The sequence below is a fragment of the Lissotriton vulgaris genome, chromosome 6 (assembly GCF_964263255.1).
Source record: "Lissotriton vulgaris chromosome 6, aLisVul1.2, whole genome shotgun sequence".
Classification (NCBI taxonomy): Eukaryota; Metazoa; Chordata; class Amphibia; order Caudata; family Salamandridae; genus Lissotriton; species Lissotriton vulgaris.
Genome location: NC_141694.1, coordinates 88,392,199 through 88,415,298, shown reverse-complemented (window position 1 = coordinate 88,415,298; position 23,100 = coordinate 88,392,199). Strand labels below are relative to the sequence as shown.

The 23,100-nt window shown below is 46.0% G+C and overlaps 1 protein-coding gene across 1 annotated transcript in view; it reads left to right on the top strand.

The window, feature by feature from the left end:
* Window positions 1–23,100, top strand: part of YIPF3 (Yip1 domain family member 3) — a 150,694-nt gene that overhangs the window by 79,986 nt on the left and 47,608 nt on the right. The window contains 2 exon segments of the mRNA XM_086925995.1: window positions 2,117–2,209; window positions 9,775–9,906. Of these exon segments, the coding sequence (XP_086782121.1) occupies window positions 2,117–2,209; window positions 9,775–9,906 (225 nt within the window).

Genomic DNA, 23,100 nt, shown 5'->3' with positions numbered 1-23,100 from the left:
GTATCCTGAGTATGCTTCATTAGAAAACAGCACTTTCTCCCTCTATCTCTGTCTATCTCCCTCCGTCTCCCTCCGTCTCTCTCTGTCTCTGTCTCCCTCACTCGCTCTCCAACCAAGATTGAGAATTACACCTAGCTTCTTGAGGAAAAATATACCAAACCTGAATATCAGTTTTTAAAAGGCCATTACAGAGAAAGCAATTCTTCAGTGTTCGCGTGATGGAGCACCAGGCCACTGTATTCACTATATTGTAAAGTAGAGGAAGCCTTTACTTGTGGGTCGGGGGTTAACTAAAAAAAGAAGGCCTCTCTATATCCACAGCAGCCAAGTTTGCATCTAATGGGATGGGGGATGAGTGGGAACATATGTGTTAATCTTAATTTTCTTGATTGATGCTAATATTCATTGGCCGCCGTGTGCACCCAGTAGTGTTTTTTTCAGATCCTCCATGCAGGTTCAAGACCTGAATCTCCATAGCGGTTGGCAGGTATGCTAAAGATGTATGTCTTATGTTAGCAAAGGAGTGATTATATTTTACTTGGGTATATCCTGAGCCTCGATTGACTTGGCAGTCACTGAGTTACAGGGTTTGTTATAAGAATTTCTTGCTCTGACCTCCATGATGCTGATCTGTGGTCCTGGTGCAAGAGAAGTGCATCTCCCATCCATCACAAATAGAGACAGTCCACCTACCCTGCCAGGGACGACTTAAAGCCAGCTCCTAATCTTTCTAGGCGTACCAGTTTGTTTTATAATAAGAGATCTCTTATGGCACGGAGCTGATTAACTCGCAGGTTAACAAGCCTCACCCTGAATGTGGCAGAGGGACACAATGTGCCGTTCAAAAGGTGACGCTGTCCATTCCTAAAGCAGGCAACATTGGAACTTGAAGATATTCTCAAGAGTAGCCGGTGGTCCATGTGACCACTGCCTACTTTTAACAAATGTTTTTGCCAACCGTCACAAAGTGGAAGGGGATCCCTTGGGGAATTCTTTCCATTTGGGAATGAGTTACCTCTAAATGTTTGAAGTCAGCAAAGTCTCAATGTTCTACGACCGGATTTCAGTGGCAAAACGATGCACATTCAGATTCGGTATTTGGAAGAGACGCTCTAAACACGTCCATTTTAATCACCAAATCGTTGTTTGGTCACAAACATAAATTGCGATTCAGTAACGTGTTGCCAAATCTCAATTACGGTTTTGTGTATACCTTAAAGACTTTTTGCTGTTTCTGTAAATCGGGGCATTTGCAAATGCAAAAATGCTTGTTATCTGACCATAATTACACAAAAATGCAGATGAAAGTAAAAATGTATTGAATTAAAAAGTGAAAGAGTAATGTCTACAAGTCATGAATATTATCTAGAAAAAAACAGCAGAGGGCTATAATAGGAGTTCACAGGGTGCTCACCTCAAAACATGTAATCCGTAAATTGGTCGGTGAAGAATATAATAATTGTTAAGATATGGCTGCTTAATCGTCGTCTTGGTACTTGCACATATGACAAAACATCTTTAGTCTCTCTGGTCCATGAAGAGTATGTGGTTAAGTCTGATTGATGGATGCCAGACCATAGAGACTTGTATAGAGTTATAGTTGTTTGTTGGTGAAATCGGGAACAAAGTGCAGAGGGAAAGGGGGAAAATGCTAGAAGTGGGGTGGTGTGCATAGCAGAATAGCTTGTCTGGGGAGGAGTGTAAGGAAGGAGCGAAATATGGGAAACCTGTCTAATTCCAAACTGGGAGGGTTTGAACCACTGTGGGAAATAGAGTAGAATGAGGATTGCGAAGCCCTTCCTACTTTATAAATGCATATGTTATCAGAGTCTTGCATCACAAAATAACTTCAGCACAAATAAGTCATTCAAAATGTGAATTTTGCAGAATGAAATTAGGTTGAATATAAAAACGCATAATGTGCCTGTGTTAGCCATGCAGCCCTAATCGATTGGCCTATTATATTTCCTGGTTATTGAACTCATGCCCAAAAGAGAGTTAACTAAAATATCAACAACTGTTGTTTGTCACTTTTTTCTTCCTTTCAGATGCGATGGTCTTTCCCTTCTAACTTGTTTCTGGAAAGGTCTTAGTTGTTGTTCGTTTTTTTCCTCAGAAAATTGCTGGTGAGCTATACGGTCCCCTGATGCTGGTCTTCACCATGGTGGCGATTCTTCTTCATGGCATGAAGACATCTGGCACGGTCATTGTAAGTCTACCTCCTCTAGGCTGCTGGTCCTTAGCCATCTCTGAAAAATAAAATGAGTAAGATGAACAAATTCTTGAAGGGGTGCTCATAGTGGCATCTGGTATCAACTTTAATGCAGTAATGTTCTTAAATCCATGGGAATCCAGATCACAACACCCTGCACTGCCGGTGGACACCAAGTGTCCCAGTTCTACTCTTTCACGTCCCAACACCGTAGAAAGAGCAGTAAATTTAGTAAAATGGCAATCTCCAGTAGCGCGAACCACAACATTAACATTTCAGCATTGACAATATCAATTGAACATGATGTAGGATAAAGTAATGATTGCATTGTAGCAGCTAGCTAGACTATTGCTTTAAATACAGCTCAACTACGAACACCGCAGTTAAGCCAAATCGACTAGGCAACATACCTCATGCAACCTATAAAACACTGTGAATGTGTTGCTTTCTTATAACACTTAGCACAGTAATTTTGTCTCTGTTTCTGTGGCTTGATACTGAACACTAGGTGGACATAGGAACTAATGAAATGGACAGGCTGCATGTGGTGCTTTGGTACAGACCAAAACCTCTCAGACCATCTCTTCCATATTCTGTCTCGATTTAGACACATTCACCACACTACCGTTTGGCTAGTCTACTAACGTGTTGCCCTGAACAGAACATTGGCAGTACCATTTTGCCATCCCTTCATTTCCACTGCCTAATGCCAGTGCAGCTCTCAACAGCGCACATGCTCTACTCTTTGCCGTAGACCTGTCAGCTTGTGGAACTTTGTGTCCACTTGGAAGAGCATCTTCTCTGTGACCCTTCATGCACGTATTAAGCAGGCTAACACCCTTTTTAGATAAGTGATGTAACACAGACTTCAAATTAAGTTGAATGAGTGTGGCTGAGGATCACCAGTGACATGTACACTTTAAAAATACTACAAGCATAATATGACAACTGGTGGTGTTCCTTCAATGTTCAGCACACAAAAATATAAGAAGAGTATATCTCATTTAGCGTACGTTGGGAGCTGAAACACCGGTAAGTGCTTGGGTTTTAGTGTTGTGAAAAGTGGGGCTTACCAGGGCTTGGAGGATAAAATACTTGGTGGCACTGCAGGATTCCACAACATGCCTTTCTAAAATCCTGCTGCTATGCGAGAGCGATAGGGGCAATGTCACAAGTTTGGCACAGAGCGAACAGTAGAAGCTATCCTCTCTTACCAGTCCTCAAAATGCCAGCATGCCCACAAACACCTGTTCTGATAGATACATCTGCCGTGTGGATTCCTCACCTTGTGAATATCCCCCTTGCGTCAGCAACATTCGGAAATTCTTTTCGTAGCCTCGCGCCGACGTGGACTTGGACGTCATAGAGACACGGCATTGCTCGCAACTCCGCTGACGTCACCGACGCCTACAATAGGCCCACGCCGGCGTGATGACATCAGTTCCCTTTTTTCCGCGTCGTCGCCGCTAACGGTTATCGGGAATCTCTCTAGCCAACTGGTACTTTGTTGCCTTTTTGTTGCCATTTTCTTCTTCTTTGTATCCTGTCTCTTCGACGTTGTCATCTAAGAAGACCGGCTTCAAGCCCTGCAGGGAGTGCGGTAAAATGATGTCTATTACCGACCCGCATGATGACTGCATCTGGTGTTTGAGTTCCGACCATGATGTGGAAGATTGTTCTTCATGTCGGAAGATTAACCCGAAGGCCCTGAGGGAGAGAGAGGCCAAACTCCTGGTTGCGAAGATGAAGGCTGGGAAAGAGAAATCGTCGAGGTCTCGTTCTCGAAAGGCGAGGTCGAAGACTAAGTCGAGGTCTGGATCGCGAGAGGGGTCGTCTTCGAGGTCGGCATCGGATCATGCTTCGAAGTCGAAGAAGAAACATAAGAAGAGGAGACATGAGTCCCGACGTCGTTCCGGTAAGGAGTCGGGCTCGAGGTCGAGGTCACCGAAGAAGGTACGTTTGAAGGTGGTTACTCTGGATGTCTCTGAGCCTGAAGGTGAGGCCTCACCTTCGGAGTCGCATGGGCGGTCTCCTACTCCGGCTCCGAATCCTTCTCCGGCTCCGAATCCGTCTCCGACGCCGTCCCCCGTCCGAGAAGAGGAAGAGGCCCAGGAGGATGTGGATTCCGCGCCTGTTGAAGAGCCGAATCCGATCCCTCCTCAGGACCGGCCTGAGGGTTTTCAACCGCCCTTTCCTGCCCCAGGCCAGGACCCTTCGGCGTTTCTTAACGCTATGTATGGCGTCTTCTGAAGGGCGTGGTACCCCTCTGGTGCACCTTCGGGTCCCATGGGTCCTTTGGCTTACAGCTTGGGAGTTCCTCACTCCTATCCTCCAGCTCAGTTTATGCCTTATGTGCCGGCTCCGATATCGCATTGGCAATTCACGGCTCCGCCGAAGTTGTCGACGCCGATTCCGGTGTCGCCCGCTCCGGATCGTCCTCGAGGGCATTCCTCTGTGCCATCGGATTCGATACCGGCGTCGGTCCCGAATCCGACGGAGCCGCTGGTGGATCCGACTGCGAGGCGTGTGAAGGAGAGGTCCAGAAGGGAAGCTCAACGCCTTTTGGAAGAGCAAAGGTACTTGGATTCACATTCTGATGTGGAGGAAGGTGAATTGGAGGAGAACTGTTTTGAGGAGTTGGCTGATTCAGGAAGTCTTAATTTCTCTCCAGAGTGGGAGTTGCCCTCAGGCTCTGGTGCTCCTTCTAAGGATGTCCAACCTTACCATTTGGTTATGAGGAAGGCTGCTGAACTTCTTCAATTGACTTTGCCAGCGGTAGAGTTTAAATCTAATATCCTCACTGAGGTTTTGCATTCTCCGAGTTCCGTGGTGGAACCTTTGCTTCCATTTAATGATGCCCTGACGGATCCCATTTTGGTGGTGTGGAAGAAACCGTTGTCGGCTCCTGCGGTTTCTAAGAGTGTGGCGAGAAGGAACAGGGTTGCACCTGAGGACCCTGTTTTTTTTGTCTTCTCATCCTTCGCCTGAGAGCCTGGTCATTCAAGCAGCCTGTTCTAAAAAGAGTGTTAGTGCCTTTCCCCAGGTTCCTTGTGAAAAGGAAGCGAAGAAACAAGACTAGGTTGCAAAAAAGACCTTTTCATCGGCAAGCATGGCGTTGAAGTCGACTAATGCCACTTGTCTGATGGGGAGATATGTGCATGCCCTGATGGATTCTTTGCGTGTCCTGGTTCCTAAAGTTCCTGATGCCAGCAGGAAGGATTTTGAGGAAGTGATCTCTGATACTCAGGCGGTGGCTCGCCAGGTTATACAAAGTGGTCTGGACACTGCCGACTCTGTGGCACGTATCATGGGCACTGCTGTCGCCACTAGAAGGTCAGCTTGGCTGAAATCCTCAGACTTTTCGGCTGATGTTCAGGCGACCTTGCTGGATCTTCCTTTTGATGGTTCTAGTCTCTTTGGGAAGAAAGCTGATGCGGCCCTTGAGAGATTTAAGGATAGCAGAGCGACAGCTAAGTCTTTAGGTCTCCAGATCAGAGGCTCTTCGTCCAACAGGATGTTCAGGGGCTTTGGTCGCTCTTCCTTTCGGAATTACCGACAAGGTCAGCAGCAGCAGCAGCCACAGCAGCAGCAGCAAAATTCTATGTACAGATCATACAGGGGAAAGCAAAGAGTGCGTCCTCGTGGACGTCGGGCCTCTTCCTCCTCCTCTTCTTCCAACCCCCCTGCCTCAGAAAAGCAGCCCTAGATCCGCTATTCAGGATCATGTGGGTCTGGTGGGGGGTCGGCTTACCCATTTTCTACAGGATTGGGAATCGGTTACATCAGATCTTTGGGTTCTCAATCTTGTAGAAAATGGGTATGCCCTTCCCTTTCGGGAATTCCCTCCGAATTACCCTCCTTGTCAAGGCTTTTGCACCGAGGAACATCTGTCTCTTCTGCAGGAGGAGGTGCTAACTCTGATACGAAAGGGTGCGATAGAGGTGGTCCCAGAGCAGGAAAGGGGTCAGGGATGCTACTCCCGGTATTTCCTGATTCCCAAGAAGGATGGCAGACTTCGTCCAATCCTGGATCTCAGGGTCTTGAATCTCTTTCTGAAACAGGAGAAATTCAAGATGCTCACCCTTGTTCAGGTTCTTCAAGCGCTGCTGGAAGGAGACTGGATGGTGTCGCTCGACTTGTAGGATGCGTATTTCCACATCCCAATCCTGAAGTCGCACAGGAAGTATCTCCGTTTTACGGTGGGATCGCAACACTACCAGTTTGTGGTCCTTCCGTTTGGTCTTACTACTGCGACATTCAGGAAATGATTCCTTTATTTTTCAATGAAGCGGTCGTTCCAGTCCTGAAGGTCCTTCGCCTGCTCGGTTTGATGGCTTCTTGCATTCTGTTGGTCGACCATGCACGCTGGCACGTGAGGGCACTCCAGTGGTGCCTCCGCAGGCAGTGGTATCAGCACAACGGAGATCTCAGGGAGTCAGTGAGGATCTCCAGAGAAACTGCAGCGGATCTGTCTTGGTGGAGCGTGGAAGGCAATCTGTCGCAAGGAAAGCCTTTTCAACTACCTCCATCGGTGGCCACAGGGATAACGGCTGCATCCACTCTAGGGTGGGGTGCTCATCTGGGGGATCTGGAGGTCAAGGGTCTTTGGTCTCCAGAGATAAGGTTGCTTCACATCAACCTTCTAGAGTTGCAGGCGATATGTCTGGCGCTCAAGGCCTTCCTTCCTCCCTTCCCTTCGCGGTCGGTCGATCCAAGTCCTGACGGACAACACGACCGCGATGTGGTACATCAACAAGCAGGGAGGAGTGGGGTCGCAGTGTCTCTGCAGAGAGGCTCTGCGTCTCTGGTCCTGGGTTCAGGACCACCAGATTTGTCTGATGGCAAATCATCTGGCCGGAGTTCTGAACGTGCGTGCAGACAGTCTCAGTCGGCAGTTCTCTGCCGACCACGAGTGGAGGTTTCACCCAGAGGTGGTACGTCACGTTTTTCGGACGTGGGGGACTCCTCAGGTGGACCTGTTTGCCACTCGCGAGAATGCTCACTGCCCGTCCTTCTGCAGTCTCCAGTATCCGATGCAAGGAGCCTTGGGGGACGCGTTTCAGTTGAGTTGGGGAAATCAACTCCTTTACGCGTTTCCTCCCATACCCTTGATTCCTCAGGTTCTGAGGAAGATTCGCCAAGACCGGACCCAAGTTATATTGGTCGCCCCGGACTGGCCAAGAAGGGTGTGGTATACAGATCTTCTCCACCTCTCCTCTCACCCGCCGCTCCGTCTCCCTCTCAGGAGAGACGTCCTCTCTCAGATGGAGGGGCAGGTTCTACACCCCCCACCTCCAGACATTGCACCTTCATGCCTGGAGATTGAACGGGGCAACCTGATTTCCTTTTCTTTCACGCCTGACGTGGTGGATGTCATCTTGTCAGCCAGGCGTGACTCCACTAAATCTGTCTATTCATATAGATGGTCTAAATTTGTCACTTGGTGTGGTGGGAATTCTATTGACCCTTTGAGAGCCCGTTTGTCTGATGTTCTCCAGTTTGCTCTTTCTCTGGCGCAGCAAGGGCTTGCTGTTGCCACGGTTAAGGGCTATCTTTCGGCGCTGTCGGCTTTTCTGTGTTTGCCTGACCAGCCATCTCTTTTTAAGTCTCCTGTAGTTTTAAGGTTTTTGAAGGGCCTCACAAATAAGTTCCCTCCTACTCCTTTTATTGTGCCTCAGTGGGACTTAAATCTTGTCTTGACCTTTCTGATGGGTGCTCCCTTTGAGCCTCTTCATAAATGTCCTATGAGGCTTTTAACTCTTAAGGCAGTCTTCCTCGTTGCAATAACCTCGGCAAGGAGGGTAAGTGAGCTTCAAGCTCTTGGTTACAAGCCCCCTTTCTTGACCATTCATGCTGATCGAATGGTTCTAAGGACCAGGGCTGCTTTTCTTCCTAAGGTGGTGACTCCTTTCCACCTTGGGCAATCCATTACCCTCCCTACCTTTTATCCTCCCCCCACATCCTTCCAAGGAGGAGGAGAGGTTACACCGTTTTGGACCCCAAGAGGGCGGTGTCTTTTTACCTGGACAGAACTAAAGACTGTCGTTTGGATGACCAGCTCTTCGTTGGGTTTGCTGGCCCGCAAAGAGGAAGAGCGGTCCATAAAAGAACCTTGTCAAGATGGATCGTTCTGTGTATAAAGATCTGCTACTCTTTGGCCGGTAAGGAACCTCCAGAGGGTATAAGGGCTCATTCTACTAGAGCTAAGTCGTCAACCTCAGCATTGGTTAGAGGTGTTCCTGTTGAGGACATTTGTAGGGCGGCAACTTGGTCTTCCCTCCACACTTTCGCGAACCATTACTGCTTAGATACCGAAGTGAGGAGGGACGGCCACTTTGCGCGCTCTGTCCTTCAGGATTTCCTGGTTTAGAAGAATGGACACCCTCCTCCGGGAGTGGGGACTGCTGTGGGACTCTATTCACAAGGTGAGGAATCCACACGGCAGATGTATCTATCAGAAGAACAAGTTACTTACCTTCGGTAACGCTTTTTCTGGTAGATACTATATCTGCCTGTGGATTCCTCACTGACCCACCCGCCTCCCCGTTGCCCACTCTTCTTTACCAGAGTTACTGTGATGTATTGTTTATATATTGTAATGTTAAGGAGTTGTTTCCATTGTTTTCTTGCACTTGCTTCACCCTATGTGTGTTTCTCCTTGGCTATTGTGTATTGTGTATACTATGTATATTTCTACTGTCATTGGTCCGTCCGTGTGCCTTGATGGCACGGAAAAAAGGGCTGAACTGATGTCATCACGCCGGCGTGGGCCTATTGTAGGCGTCGGTGACGCTGGCGGAGTCGCGAGCGATGCCGTGTCTCTGACGTCCAAGTCCACGTCGGCGCGAGGCTACGAAAAGAATTTCCGAATGTTGCTGACGCAAGGGGGATATTCACAAGGTGAGGAATCCACAGGCAGATATAGTATCTACCAGAAAAAGCGTTACCGAAGGTAAGTAACTTGTTCATTATGTCTGTGCCATGGTTCTTGTTCTATATTTAAAAGCTATGTTCTTACATGCTGAAGTTGCTGCCTATAATGTTTGCTGTACCCCAGGGGTTTGTTATATATAGCATCCTTTCTACCCAGCTTCCGCTCATTCAAGTACCAAAGGGTGTTTTTGTTCGAAAATGCTGTCAAGAAACGGATTTACTCATGTATTATTCTTACGTTCAAAGAGAATTAGGTGGATGTAGGAAGGGGACAAGGAGGTAACTGCTAACATTTGGAAATAGCTATTAATAATTGCCTTATTTGTATTTTGATGCCTCCTTAAAAATGATTCTTAAATGTACATTTTTTTTTAACTTGTGCTGTCATTTCAAATGCATGATATGCATACTTTTTATTTGTTTTCATATTTTTGTGAAATTAAGGTAGGTGAACTTTAAAGAGTAAATGAATGAGTAATTGTTTGGAGCTTGGACATGTGTAAAGATGTATGCCAGACAGAGCAGAATAGGTAACTTCAGTGCTTTCTTTCTTGAAAAATGCTGCAGCATGTGTAGTTTATGCAGGTGTTTAAGTTATTCATTTTTGTCTTTTCATTTCTCTAACACAGAGGGAAGGTACCCTGATGGGCACTGCCATTGGCACATGCTTTGGTTATTGGGTCGGCGTCTCCTCTTTCATTTATTTCCTGGCTTATCTGTGTAATGCCCAGATCACCATGCTTCAGATGCTGTCTCTGTTGGTGAGTATATGAGTAATTACAAATAAATGCATCTGCGTGGTAGTCAATCGGCTTTTAATCATCCACAGTGGGCTTCCACTATTTGGCCTTTCTCTATTTGCAAATAATCTTGAGCAATAGGTTCTGTTGAATCGGGTCTACAAAATCCATTTTATGCACTTGGGAAGACAAAAGGAAAAGGGCGATACATGCTAAGTTAGAAATGCCCTGGAGAGAGTGTGAGCAGGTGGATGAGTTGTTTCAATTTCATGTAGACTAAACAGTTGAGTGGAGATGTGGAAGGTGTGTATCAGTGAGCCGGAACCTTAGTGTTTCATGTGGACTCAACTGCTTGTTGCCGCTGGTCAATATAACATGCCTCTTTTGGGCCACAAATTCAGATCATTGCCTTTCTTTCTCATTTCACAGCTTTAGGTTAGGTTATAGAAGTGTTCATTGGTGAAGTGTACAGTGTCATAGGTTGCTATAATCCAGACAAGGGTTTATTGTACTACAAGCTCATCACTACCTGAAATAAACAATACTAGTGGTCAATGAAGTTGTAAATAATTGTATGTAGCCTACATTCATCTAGGGAAGTAGTTTTAGTTTGCACGTTAAAAAACGTAACCAGATCATTGCAGGTTCCAGATACATTGCTTATCATTTGAAATGTCTGTGTCCCAACATTGGTGCCCGCCAGACATAAGAAGGCTATTTTTTCTTGAGCCTTGAGGACGGCTCCATTTGGAGTTTTTTATTATTTTGGTGCAGGAACAGACGAAGTGGATTCATCTAGCAGATCTGTGTAAATAAAGCCCTTGGGCATGAGGTGGTTTCTTAGGTGTACGTTGTAGGTCAAGGGTCTCCAAACTTTTCTGTAGAGCTACTTCTTTGAGAGCTCCGGAAGGCCAAGCCACTCGCCCAGTGTTACCAGACACCGCCACACCCAGTTTCATTGATAAAGCCGAATGTTCATAGAGCCAAAGACTACGGTTTGAACAAAATACTTTGACTTGGGGCACTCTGACAGTGCTGCCATGTGTGTCAGTGAGAACGTGTTCTTGGGGTGTACGAACATGTGTACATATGAATGGGATATATGTGTATGGGTAAATGAGTCTGTTATATGTACTTGCGACACAGGGCATACCCTTCACCATATGTGGCACTGTTACATGTATAGCACAAACATACAACCATTTTTTTATTGAGAGAAATTTAAAGTGCAGAAAAATGTTCTGCAAACAATGTTCATAATATGGAAAACCTTTCTGCACTTGAAATTTCTCCCACTTCTAAAAAGTACTTTTTTTCCAGTTATAATTATGACACTGTGTCTACCGGCCACTGGGAGCAAGATGGCTGCTGTGTGTAAATGCCCTGTAGACGTAGTGTCATATTTACAACAGAAAAATGCAGCCATTTGTTTATATAGGAGGAATTTAATATGAAGAAACATGCTTCATAAAATTCAGCAGGCCTCATTATGATGGCGGTCGGACTTCTGTCCAACCGCCATCATATCGGAGACGGGACCACCTGACTTGCTGTTGGCGGTCCCGTCAATGGCATTATAATGTGACCACCTTCAAGGTGGTCGCAAAGTATATCTTTTGTATTGCGGCATCTGCTGTGTGCTGCAACACACGCCGCAGTACAAAAATTACACATTACCTGCCACATGGTGCAGGGATATGTAGGGGGCACCATAGGTGCCCCACAAAACTGAGAACCAGGGGGCAGAGGGGGCCCGCTAAGGGCCCCCATTGTCCCTTTCAGTCAGCCTTTTCATGGCGGGTAAACCGCTATGAAACGGCCTGCAGGGAGGGATCATAATCCCTACGGCAGTGCTGCCAGGCACCACCACCATTGTAGGGATTGCAGCTCCCTTCGACGTTCCAGCGGGCTCAAGGAGCCCGTCTGATGTGTGGCAGTCGGTCTTTCCGACCGCCAACCATCCGCCCGCCATTGTAATATGGCGGGCGGTAAACATGGTTTCGATGGCGGTGGGACCGTCATCGTAATCAGGCCCTAAGATGTCATTGGTCTTATTGAAAGTGTAGAAAAACATTACCTGAGTATTTCATAGAAATATTTGTATCCACTTTAATTTTCTCCCATTTGAAAAAAAGGACAGTATTGTTCAGTTATAAATATGGGGTGTCTACTGACCACTGGAGGCAAGAAGCCTGCTGTTTGTAAATTCAACACTTAGAAATGGGATTAAATTAAAATTAAGAGTTGACTTTATCATTAAGTTAACTCTTCATTTGAATTTTCTCCCATTTAAAAGCATTCAGAAACATCATTTTGTTCTTGTGCTCCAATACTGAGTTGACAAGGACTTTTGCTTAACCCCTTCGGGGCTGATGACGAGCTGGGCTCGTCATCGCGTAGCCTCCTCGCACGCTGATGCCGAGCCCAGCTCGTCACGCAAAGTGCGATTTTCGAATTCTCAGCGCCCTAGCGGAATTCCGCTAGCGCGCATGAGGTTAAGATTTAAATACCTTGGTGCTTCAGTTCTTCACCTGTGCCATGGGTCATAAATCTGACTGAGCACTACTCGTTATCAGGCCCTGCTATCTGCAGCCTGAAGATAATAATGTAAAGTAAACACCGATTTCCCTTAACTTTCCTAAAACAGACATTACCCTGTGCGAATTGAACAATGAACTCAAGGCTGTGAGCTACTCTGAAGGTGTCTGTGAGCTTACTGGTAGCTCGCAATTGACTTGTTGGAGAACCCTGTTGTAAGTTGAGAGTAAGTTCAGTCACAGAAAGGCTCTCTCAAGCCTCCCTTCCAGCCATATTCCTGTGCTCTACCAGCGAAGCTCCAAGATGGGAGCCTCAGTACTTGGTTCATTAATAGACCTGGCTCCTCCTGACTAGGCTCGTGGAACAGCTCGTGGAACTGCTAGTTGTACGTGGATAGCATTGGAAACTTTGGACAGTGATGCTAGAAAGCGGAGGTATAACTGCACAGCATTAGAGAATCCCACTCAGAGTGTAAAAGGTACATTGCAGGCAGAGTAGGATAAAGATTTGTCAGTCTGGGCTCGGGAACACCCACACATGTCAAGATAAGGGCACGAAGGACCCTGAAGACTGTGCTGTGCATGGAAAAACACGAAGCAAGTATGATTTGGAGGGTCTGCTTTGGATTCTGAGAACCATAGATTTTGTTGGTGCAGGACACGCTGTATGGAACACAGCTTAAAGATGTGCAAACCAACAGGGTTTGGTCCAAGTAAAAAAATAAAAATTGAGAGTAAATCTTATGGCTATGGATAGAAGCTTGGAGACCATGAAATGGGCTTCTTGCCATTTTAAGGTCTTATAAACTGGTTCTTTCAAAGGAATCAAGTGATTGGCTAATGAGTCAAAGACTAAAGACTTTCTGTGTGTTCCCAAGCCAACCGTCTGGAAGCACAGTGTAGAAAAAAAACTCATTCTATTTCTTATAGGTGTTATCAGGGTGATTGGCAAAGCGTCCCCATTTAAGCCCAAATCCAGTTTTATGCCAACCATGCCTAAAGATGCGATTGATATATTTCACGATGTGGTCGTAGAAGACCTCAAAAAATTGCACTACCAAACGAAACATCGGAAAAGATATAAAAGTGATCAAGAAAAGCAATATTCCGCACTAATGACGAGACTTAACAATGACCATCAAATTATTGTCTCCAATTCAGATAAAGGGGGAAACATTGTTATCTGGCCCCAAAAAGACTACATCGCTGAGGCACGGAGACAACTCATGGATAAGTCATGTAACCAAAGAACAACTTTAAAGGAATATAACTTGGTAAGAGATAATCTTAAAAGACTTCTCTATAAGTTCAAAAGAGAGGGAATGATTTCCCTACAAGAATTCAAATTCCTTAACGTTGAGAATCCGGTTATTGCTAGATTCTATTTAATTCCCAAAGTGCACAAAATTATATCACCAGTTCCTGGGAGACCGATAATCTCTGCCATAAACAGCGTTGCAGAACACATTACGCAAAATGTTGATAATTTTTTGCAGGACTTGGTGACCTGGTTACCTACCTACATTAAGGACACCAGAGATTTTTTGAAAAAGATCAAGAAGATTCCATGGACGGCTGATTCGATGTTCATAGCTCTGAACAACGAATCCCTTTACACTAGCATTGAACATGTTACAGGCTTAAGGGCACTTGAGTTTTTTCTGGGTACCAGAACGTTGCAATGTTACAGCCACAACAAAATGATCATGGAATTGGTAACTTGGTGCCTTAATAATAATTTCTTTCTCTTTGGTAATGATATCTATCTGCAGAAGAGAGGAGTGGCGATGGGGGCCTGCTTTTCTCCCATCTACGCGTGCTTGCACGTAAGCTGGTGGGAGAAGCAGGTCCTCATGGGGAGACACAATTATGTTTTTTCTAAACATATTGTACAATGGATGCGTTACATTGATGACGTTTTTTTAATATGGAGGGGTGATGAAAAGAGTGCGATCGAATTTGTCAACCAGATTAACATCAATCAGGAAAAACGTAGGTTTACGTACAACATTAGTAAACATAACGTTTTTTAGACGTCAAGGTTTTTATTAGGGATGGTCAAATCGCAACTACCCTCCATAGAAAAAGCATGGCGGGAAATTCAATACTCCACGCCAGTAGCGCACATCCCAAACATATCATTAACAACATCATCCCATATTGCAGCTCCTCCGGCTAAAACGGATCTGCAGCACTGAACAGGACTTGGCAATCTGTACCACTGAGGCCCTTAATAGGTTCCAACAAAGAGGCTACAGTGACAAGGTGCTTAAACAAGCAATGTCCAACAGAATTCCAGATCTAGGGAATCACTTTTAAATACAGAAAAGGTCCCTATCTTAGACACCGCAAGCACCAATAGTGATTCCTAGGTTCATTACTATGTTTAATTGCTAGGAGAGAAAGATCAGAGCCATCTTAACCAAAGGTTGGCCCATTTTGCTTACTGATGGGGTTCTGGCACCACTACTTCCGAGTAGTCCTACCATCACATATCGGAAAGGTCCCTCGATGCGAACCCACATAACTAATACATTTCTGGAGTTAAGGAAAGGACATATGTGGTTACAACCCCGGCCGGTAAAGGGCCTGCAGATTTGGAATTAACACAAGGAATATGTTACTCCATTTAGTCCCGATTTGGTCCCTATTAAAGGAAACTTTAACTGTAGGACGGTTTATGCTGACTACGTTCTGACATGTACCTGCGGCTTGCGATACGTTGGTAGTACCAAGCTGCAGGTGCATGTCGGAATTCTCCAGCATCTACGTGCAATTGTTAACAATGACAGTACTTATCCTGTCGCGAGACATTTTAAACTAGTGCATGATAATAACTTGCAATGTCTCAATTACTATGTACTAACTGCAGGCCCCAAACCACGCAGAGGGGGAGATAGGGACAAGATGCTGAGACAATTAGAATCCAGGACTATGTAGCGTGCATGTTTCTTAGGCAGTATTAAGCCAAAAAGTGATTAATTGATATAGCTGTTCAGTAGTCTCCTCCCTAGCGATACATTCTAATTTTTCCTTGCTATTTTTAATGCTGCTTTAGGTTTTTCATATTTTAATAATATGAATCCTTATAGATAATCATGAACAAGATTGGATTTTACAAAATTATTTCACACTATGGTGGTTTTTAGGGCTCGACCTCTGCCAATGCGCTTGCGCATTGCAGATGTCGAGACATATTGGGGCTTACCAAGAGCTTAACCATCGAGGCGATTTGATGCTGTGCCCGTGAAAAAGCGCGTGCACGCATCAAAGCCACCAGCCTCCCTCCCACAGGCATCTCAAGCTTCCCCCAGCGTGCGCTCAGCCTCAGGCCGGCATTTCTCCTCCCCTAATTATTCACTGCACGGCAGCCGGCACATCAAAGGCTGCCCTTCCTCCCTTGTAATTATTTACTTCACTTTTCATGGCCGCCAGGCCGTGACTCTCATTTATCCTCCCCCAGCAAATGATTTCGACAGTAGCCCCGGTTTCTCGTCCCAAACTCCTCATTGTTTAACTTTATAACTCAAGAGTGGTGCTACAGGCGCAGTTATGGTTCAGAAATGCCACAACGAAAATACATTTTATTAAATGTTAAAATACTTAACTGGGCAGAGAAGGGGGTAGCTCTAAACTGTATTTTTATGAACTGCATTCCCGAAAAGGTGTTAATCGACTTAGACCTTTATTATTTTACGAAAGGAGCAGCATCGTGCATGTAAACATATGAAGTGTTTACTTTTTGTGGCTTTCTGTTTTTCACTTTGTAGCATTGTTTAAACAATCCCCTGGAGTGCTCGTGACTAAATTATACAAAGACACCCTTTATTTCTTTTTTAAAACATTCTCTTCATATTTGCGCACAGACACCCAAGCTCCCTTGCACACGGACCAACAAACATACCTGCGCACCGCCACATCACTCGGGGACACCACCACATCACTCGGGGACACCGCCACATCACTCGGGGACACCACCACATCACTCAGGAACACCACCACATCACTCAGGAACACCACCACATCACTCGGGAACACCACCACATCACTCGGGAACACCACCACATCACTCAGGAACACCACCACATCACTCAGGAACACCACCACATCACTCTGGTACACCACCACATCACTCTGGTACACCACCACATCACTCTGGTACACCACCACATCACTCTGGTACATCGCCACATCACTCTGGTACATCGCCACATCACTCTGGTACATCGCCACATCACTCTGGAACACCGCCACATCACTCAGGAACACCGCCACATCACTCAGGAACACCGCCACATCACTCAGGAACACCACCACATCACTCAGGAACACCACTGCATCACTCAGGAACACCACCACATCACTCAGGAACACCACCACATCACTCAGGAACACCACCACATCACTCAGGAACACCACCACATCACTCAGGAACACCACCACATCACTCAGGAACACCACCACATCACTCAGGAACACCACCACATCACTCAGGAACAATACCACATCACTCAGGAACAACACCACATCACTCAGGGGGAACCACTCAGGGGCACCACCACCACATCACTCAGGGACACCACCACATCACTCGGGGGCACCACTCAGGGGAACCACCACATCACTCAGCACCACCACAGCACCACTCAGCGCCACCACTGCATCCCTCAGCACCACCACAGCATCACTCAGCGCTACCCCAGTATCACTCAGCGCCACTCCAGCATCACTCAGCGCCACTCCAGCATCACTCAGCGCCACCCCAGCATCACTCAGCGCCACCCCAGCATCACTCAGCGCCACCCCAGCATCACTCAGCGCCACCCCAGCATCACTCAGCGCCACCCCAGCATCACTCAGCGCCACCCCAGCATCACTCAGCGCCACCCCAGCATCACTCAGCGCCACCCCAGCATCACTCAACGCCACCCCAGCATCCCTCAGCATCACTCGGCACCACCCCATCATCACTCGGCACCACCCCATCATCACTCGGCACCACCCCAGCATCACTCAGCACCACCCCAGCATCACTCAGCACCACCCCAGCATCACTCAGTACCACCCCAGCATCACTCGGTACCACCCCAGCATCACTCGGCACCACCCCAGCATCACTCAGCATCACCACAGCATCACTCAGCATCATCACAGCTTCACTCAGCGCCACCACAGCATCACTCAGCATCACCACAGCATCACTCAGCATCATCACAGCATCACTCAGCATCATCACAGCTTCACTCAGCATCATCACAGCTTCACTCAGCGCCACCACAGCATCACTCTGCACCACCCCAGCACCACTCTGCACCACCCCAGCACCACTCTGCACCACCCCAGAACCACTCTGCACCACCCCAGCACCACTCTGCACCACCCCAGCACCACTCTGCACCACCCCAGCACCACTCTGCACCACCCCAGCACCACTCTGCACCACCCCAGCACCACTCTGCGCCACCCCAGCACCACTCAGCGCCACCCCAGCATCACTCAGCGCCACCCCAGCATCACTCAGCGCCACCCCAGCATCACTCAACGCCACCCCAGCATCACTCAACCCCACCCCAGCATCCCTCAGCATCACTCGGCACCACCCCATCATCACTCAGCACCACCCCAGCATCACTCAGCACCACCCCAGCATCACTCAGTACCACCCCAGCATCACTCGGCACCACCCCAGCATCACTCAGCATCACCACAGCATCACTCAGCATCACCACAGCTTCACTCAGCGCCACCACAGCATCACTCAGCATCACCACAGCATCACTCAGCATCACCACAGCATCACCACAGCATCACTCAGCATCATCACAGCATCACTCAGCATCATCACAGCTTCACTTAGCATCATCACAGCTTCACTCAGCGTCACCACAGCATCACTCTGCACCACCCCAGCACCACTCTGCACCACCCCAGCACCACTCTGCACCACCCCAGCACCACTCTGCACCACCCCAGCACCACTCTGCACCACCCCAGCACCACTCTGCACCACCCCAGCACCACTCTGCACCACCCCAGCACCACTCTGCACCACCCCAGCACCACTCTGCACCACCCCAGCACCACTCTGCGCCACCCCAGCATCACTCAGCGCCACCCCAGCATCACTCAGCGCCACCCCAGCATCACTCAGCGCCACCCCAGCATCACTCAGCGCCACCCCAGCATCACTCAACGCCACCCCAGCATCACTCAGCACCACCCCAGCATCACTCGGTACCACCCCAGCATCACTCGGCACCACCCCAGCATCACTCAGCATCACCACAGCATCACTCAGCATCACCACAGCATCACTCAGCATCATCACAGCTTCACTCAGCGCCACCACAGCATCACTCAGCATCACCACAGCATCACTCAGCATCACCACAGCATCACTCAGCATCACCACAGCATCACTCAGCATCACTCAGCATCACCACAGCATCACTCAGCATCACCACAGCACCACTCTGCACTACCCCAGCACCACTCTGCACCACCCCAGCACCACTCTGCACCACCCCAGCACCACTCTGCACCACCCCAGCACCACTCTGCACCACCCCAGCACCACTCTGCACCACCCCAGCACCACTCTGCACCACCCCAGCACCACTCTGCACCACCCCAGCACCACTCTGCACCACCCCAGCACCACTCTGCACCACCCCAGCACCACTCTGCACCACCCCAGCACCACTCTGCACCACCCCAGCACCACTCTGCACCACCCCAGCACCACTCTGCACCACCCCAGCACCACTCTGCACCACCCCAGCACCACTCCGCACCACCCCAGCACCACTCCGCACCACCCCAGCACCACTCCAGCATCACTCAGCACCACCACAGCACCACCACAGCATCACTCAGCACCACCACAGCATCACTCAGCACCACCACCTAGCATCACAACCGCATCACTCAGCACCACCACAGCATCACTCAGCACCACCACAGCATCACTCAGCACCACCACAGCATCACTCAGCACCACCACAGCATCACTCAGCACCACCACAGCATCTCTCAGAACCACCACAGCACCACTCGGCACCACCCCAGCATCACTCAGCTCCACCCCAGCATCACTCAGCACCACCCCAGTATCACCACAGCATCACTCAGCACCACCACAGCATCACTCAGCATCACTCAGCACCACCACAGCATCACTCAGCACCACCACAGCATCTCTCAGCACCACCACAGCATCTCTCAGCACCACCACAGCATCTCTCAGCACCACCACAGCACCACTCGGCACCACCCCAGCATCACTCAGCTCCACCCCAGCATCACTCAGCTCCACCCCAGCATCACTCAGCACCACCCCAGTATCACCACAGCATCACTCAGCGCAACCACAGCATCACTCAGCGCAACCACAGCATCACTCAGCGCAACCACAGCATCACTCAGCGCAACCACAGCATCACTCAGCGCAACCACAGCATCACTCAGCGCAACCACAGCATCACTCAGCGCAACCACAGCATCACTCAGCACAACCACAGCATCACTCAGCGCAACCACAGCATCACTCAGCACCACCACACATCACTGGTTCAAATATGTTCTTTCAATGTTTCAAGCTGTTTTCAAGCTTTCACGCTTTATTACAAATCACAAAAAGATGTTAATATTTCACTTCTGTTCTTGGATTTTCGTCACAATAAAAAACACTGAGCATAATCTTCACAAAAGTTGTTTACAAAAGTTTAAGCTATTGCCATTACAAATTAAATAAATTATTTAAGTATTAATTATTTAAAAAAATTAAAAGCCATTGTTATTTGTAATATCAATACATCTAAGTCACGTAAATACAAAACATGTTGCATTACAAATGCTATAGGTGTCACATTTGGGAAAGTTATAACTATTGTCATTGTAAATGACAAAGCTATTAATTTAGCTATTTTAAAAAATAACACATTAATAAAAAAAATCATTTATAAGACCAATAGCTCAAACTTTCCTAATGCGAGCCCTATTGCATTTCCAATGCTTGTTATCATTAGTTTTTGTCACATTTTATTACTCGTATAGCATTAAGGAATGGATGTTACATTCAGAGGTACTGTCATTTAGTTTCATGTTTTAGATCTTATTTATGGTAACAGGCATGACCTTTTACAGTCCAACAACATTGTATATAATTCGTAGAAAAACGAATAACTTTCTATTACAACATGGCTTTATTTATTCTTAAAGTCGTCTCTGTTAGAGATTATAGATAATTCAAATTGGATAAACATCTGAATTTGTGACTTTGTACCGTTTTTATGGAGATTTATATCTTTATATTGGAAAAGTATTAATTTTATCCATTATTTGCGGAATTTGCACATATTATATGTTTACATTGAATTGCGGGAATTTGCACATTGCATTTTGCACATATTATATGTTTACATTTATTAGCGCTTTTTTGCACAAGTACCGGTTTGGTAATTCATTTCTTACCAAAGAGGTTCCTCAATGCAGTACATAACATCAAGTCCATTAGAGAAATAACTATACATAGCCACATTGTTTTTAGGACTGTTAGCACAACATATATATATTGCTGGTTTTAATATTTATGCATTTAGAACAGTGAAAACATATTGCATTTACACGCAGCAATTGTTGTGCGCATTTATGCCTGTATATCATTTCCTAATATGAATTCCTTCATAGTACATGATTTCCGATGCTCATTAATGACACAAAGGATTGGATTGCCTCTTTTATGTATCAAATTTCCGATTCACAGGAAGTATTTCTTTCTTGTTTACTATCACATGGTGTTCACCTTAGCATATATAAAAAATGGCATAAGAGAGCAAGACTATCTGTGAGCAAGGGCAACTGCCCGAAACGCGTCAAACCGTGAGCTCTGTCAACTTTGTTGCAATAAACATCCTTGCGTGAAACTTGGGATTTGTGTGGTCTCTGTTCACCAAGCCGGCTGCTGGAGGTACAGGAACCATTGAACTTGGACTATATATATATATATATATATATATATATATATATATATATATATATATATATATATATAGAGCTTGTTTTAGTTTGTACTTTAAAGTATTGTGTGAAATGCTGATATCAAGTTTTTTTTTCATTTCAGAAGTTTTCATTAAAGAATTTAGTGCAAAATAGCAGTTGCCATACATGCGTGAGTTAAATAATTTGCAAACAGTAAGGTTGTAAGGCATTTACACTAGGGTAATATAAAGACTGATAAACAAATTTTAGAGATCACACTTAAGAATCAATATCTACATTGCGCAATATCAAGTTTAATATCACAAAACATCAGACTGACCAAGTATCAAAAGTGTTTGACATTTTATTAAATTGTGTTCAAATACTTTTTTTGAATAACATGTAATATAGAGATGAATACAGATAGTTATTGCTATAGAACATTGAAATTTGACAACATTCAAACATTATAGGTTATAGGTCAGTTCTCTGTGCATCTCAAAGTCCTTCTGAGGTTATTTAACCTCCTTCTTGTCTTAGGGTGCTGGTGAAGTAGCAGTAATGGGAACCCACTATAACAATTTCTCAAATATCATACTTCATTAATGTCATTTTCTGTTCACCTGTTCTACTGCAATGAAAATGTGAACATTTAGTTTGAAAAATGTTTGGCATCATGAATTCTCTTGATGTAATGAATAGGGAAAAAAATCAAATTTGGAGTGCAAAGATGAACTGATTTTTTTCTCACTCAGACTTGCGCAGTGACAGAAATGACATGAGAAGAAGTGTGGTGTTTGAGAAACACTAAAAAGTATTTTCATTACATATTATGCTGCATATTTAGCAGTACTTCTTTATAACAATATTAAATTGTTTAAATTGCATTTACTACCCCTGACGAGGCGTTGAAGCACTGTCCAGCAAGTAGCACTCTACCCCGGAGCCCAGTTAGTTCTGCATGATCATTCCATTCTTTCACTCCAGTTTCTTTGTGGTATATTATTGGCATAGATGTGATCATTTGAGGGGGCTATGTGAGAAGCAAATGGTTGCGGGAATAAATTGATCTGGTTATGGTTTCGAAAAAAGAGCTTAAGACGGATAGGAAGGAGATTTAGAGTAAATTTATACAGGAGAGGCACGAAGGAGGTTGAAGGAAAACAGAGGTGCATTTAAAAAATGGGGATGGACGTAAGCAAAAGTTTAATTAAAGGTCTATTTTTCATGCAGGATTTTAAGGAATATAGCAAGTTAAGAATGTTTTCATGCAATTTTTGAATGGAAACCTGTTAAAAAATATTAAAAAAAAGGTTTCACATACACCTCCTCTTATGAGCCTCTTTCTAGAGGCACATAAGAGGTGACACATATGCTTCTCACAGTGAAAAAGGAAGCCCAGTGCTTGTTGAGACCCCTTTACAAGTGACTGTCAAGCAGTGCGGCAAATAAGCGTATTCGGTTACCCGTAATTACAGTTTGAGAACACCCCAGAGAGACCCATTTTATATACCTACTACAGCAGTATATTCAATACTAGGAAGTCTTGTTCCAGTTTATGCAAATCATATGCACCACACATAAACTATGAATATAGAACATGTCTTATGTAAACATCCACCAACTTAAAAATATAACAATGCAATTGATAAACACGTTGCAGTAATCAATAGTGTATTCAGTGCATGTTTATGACCCA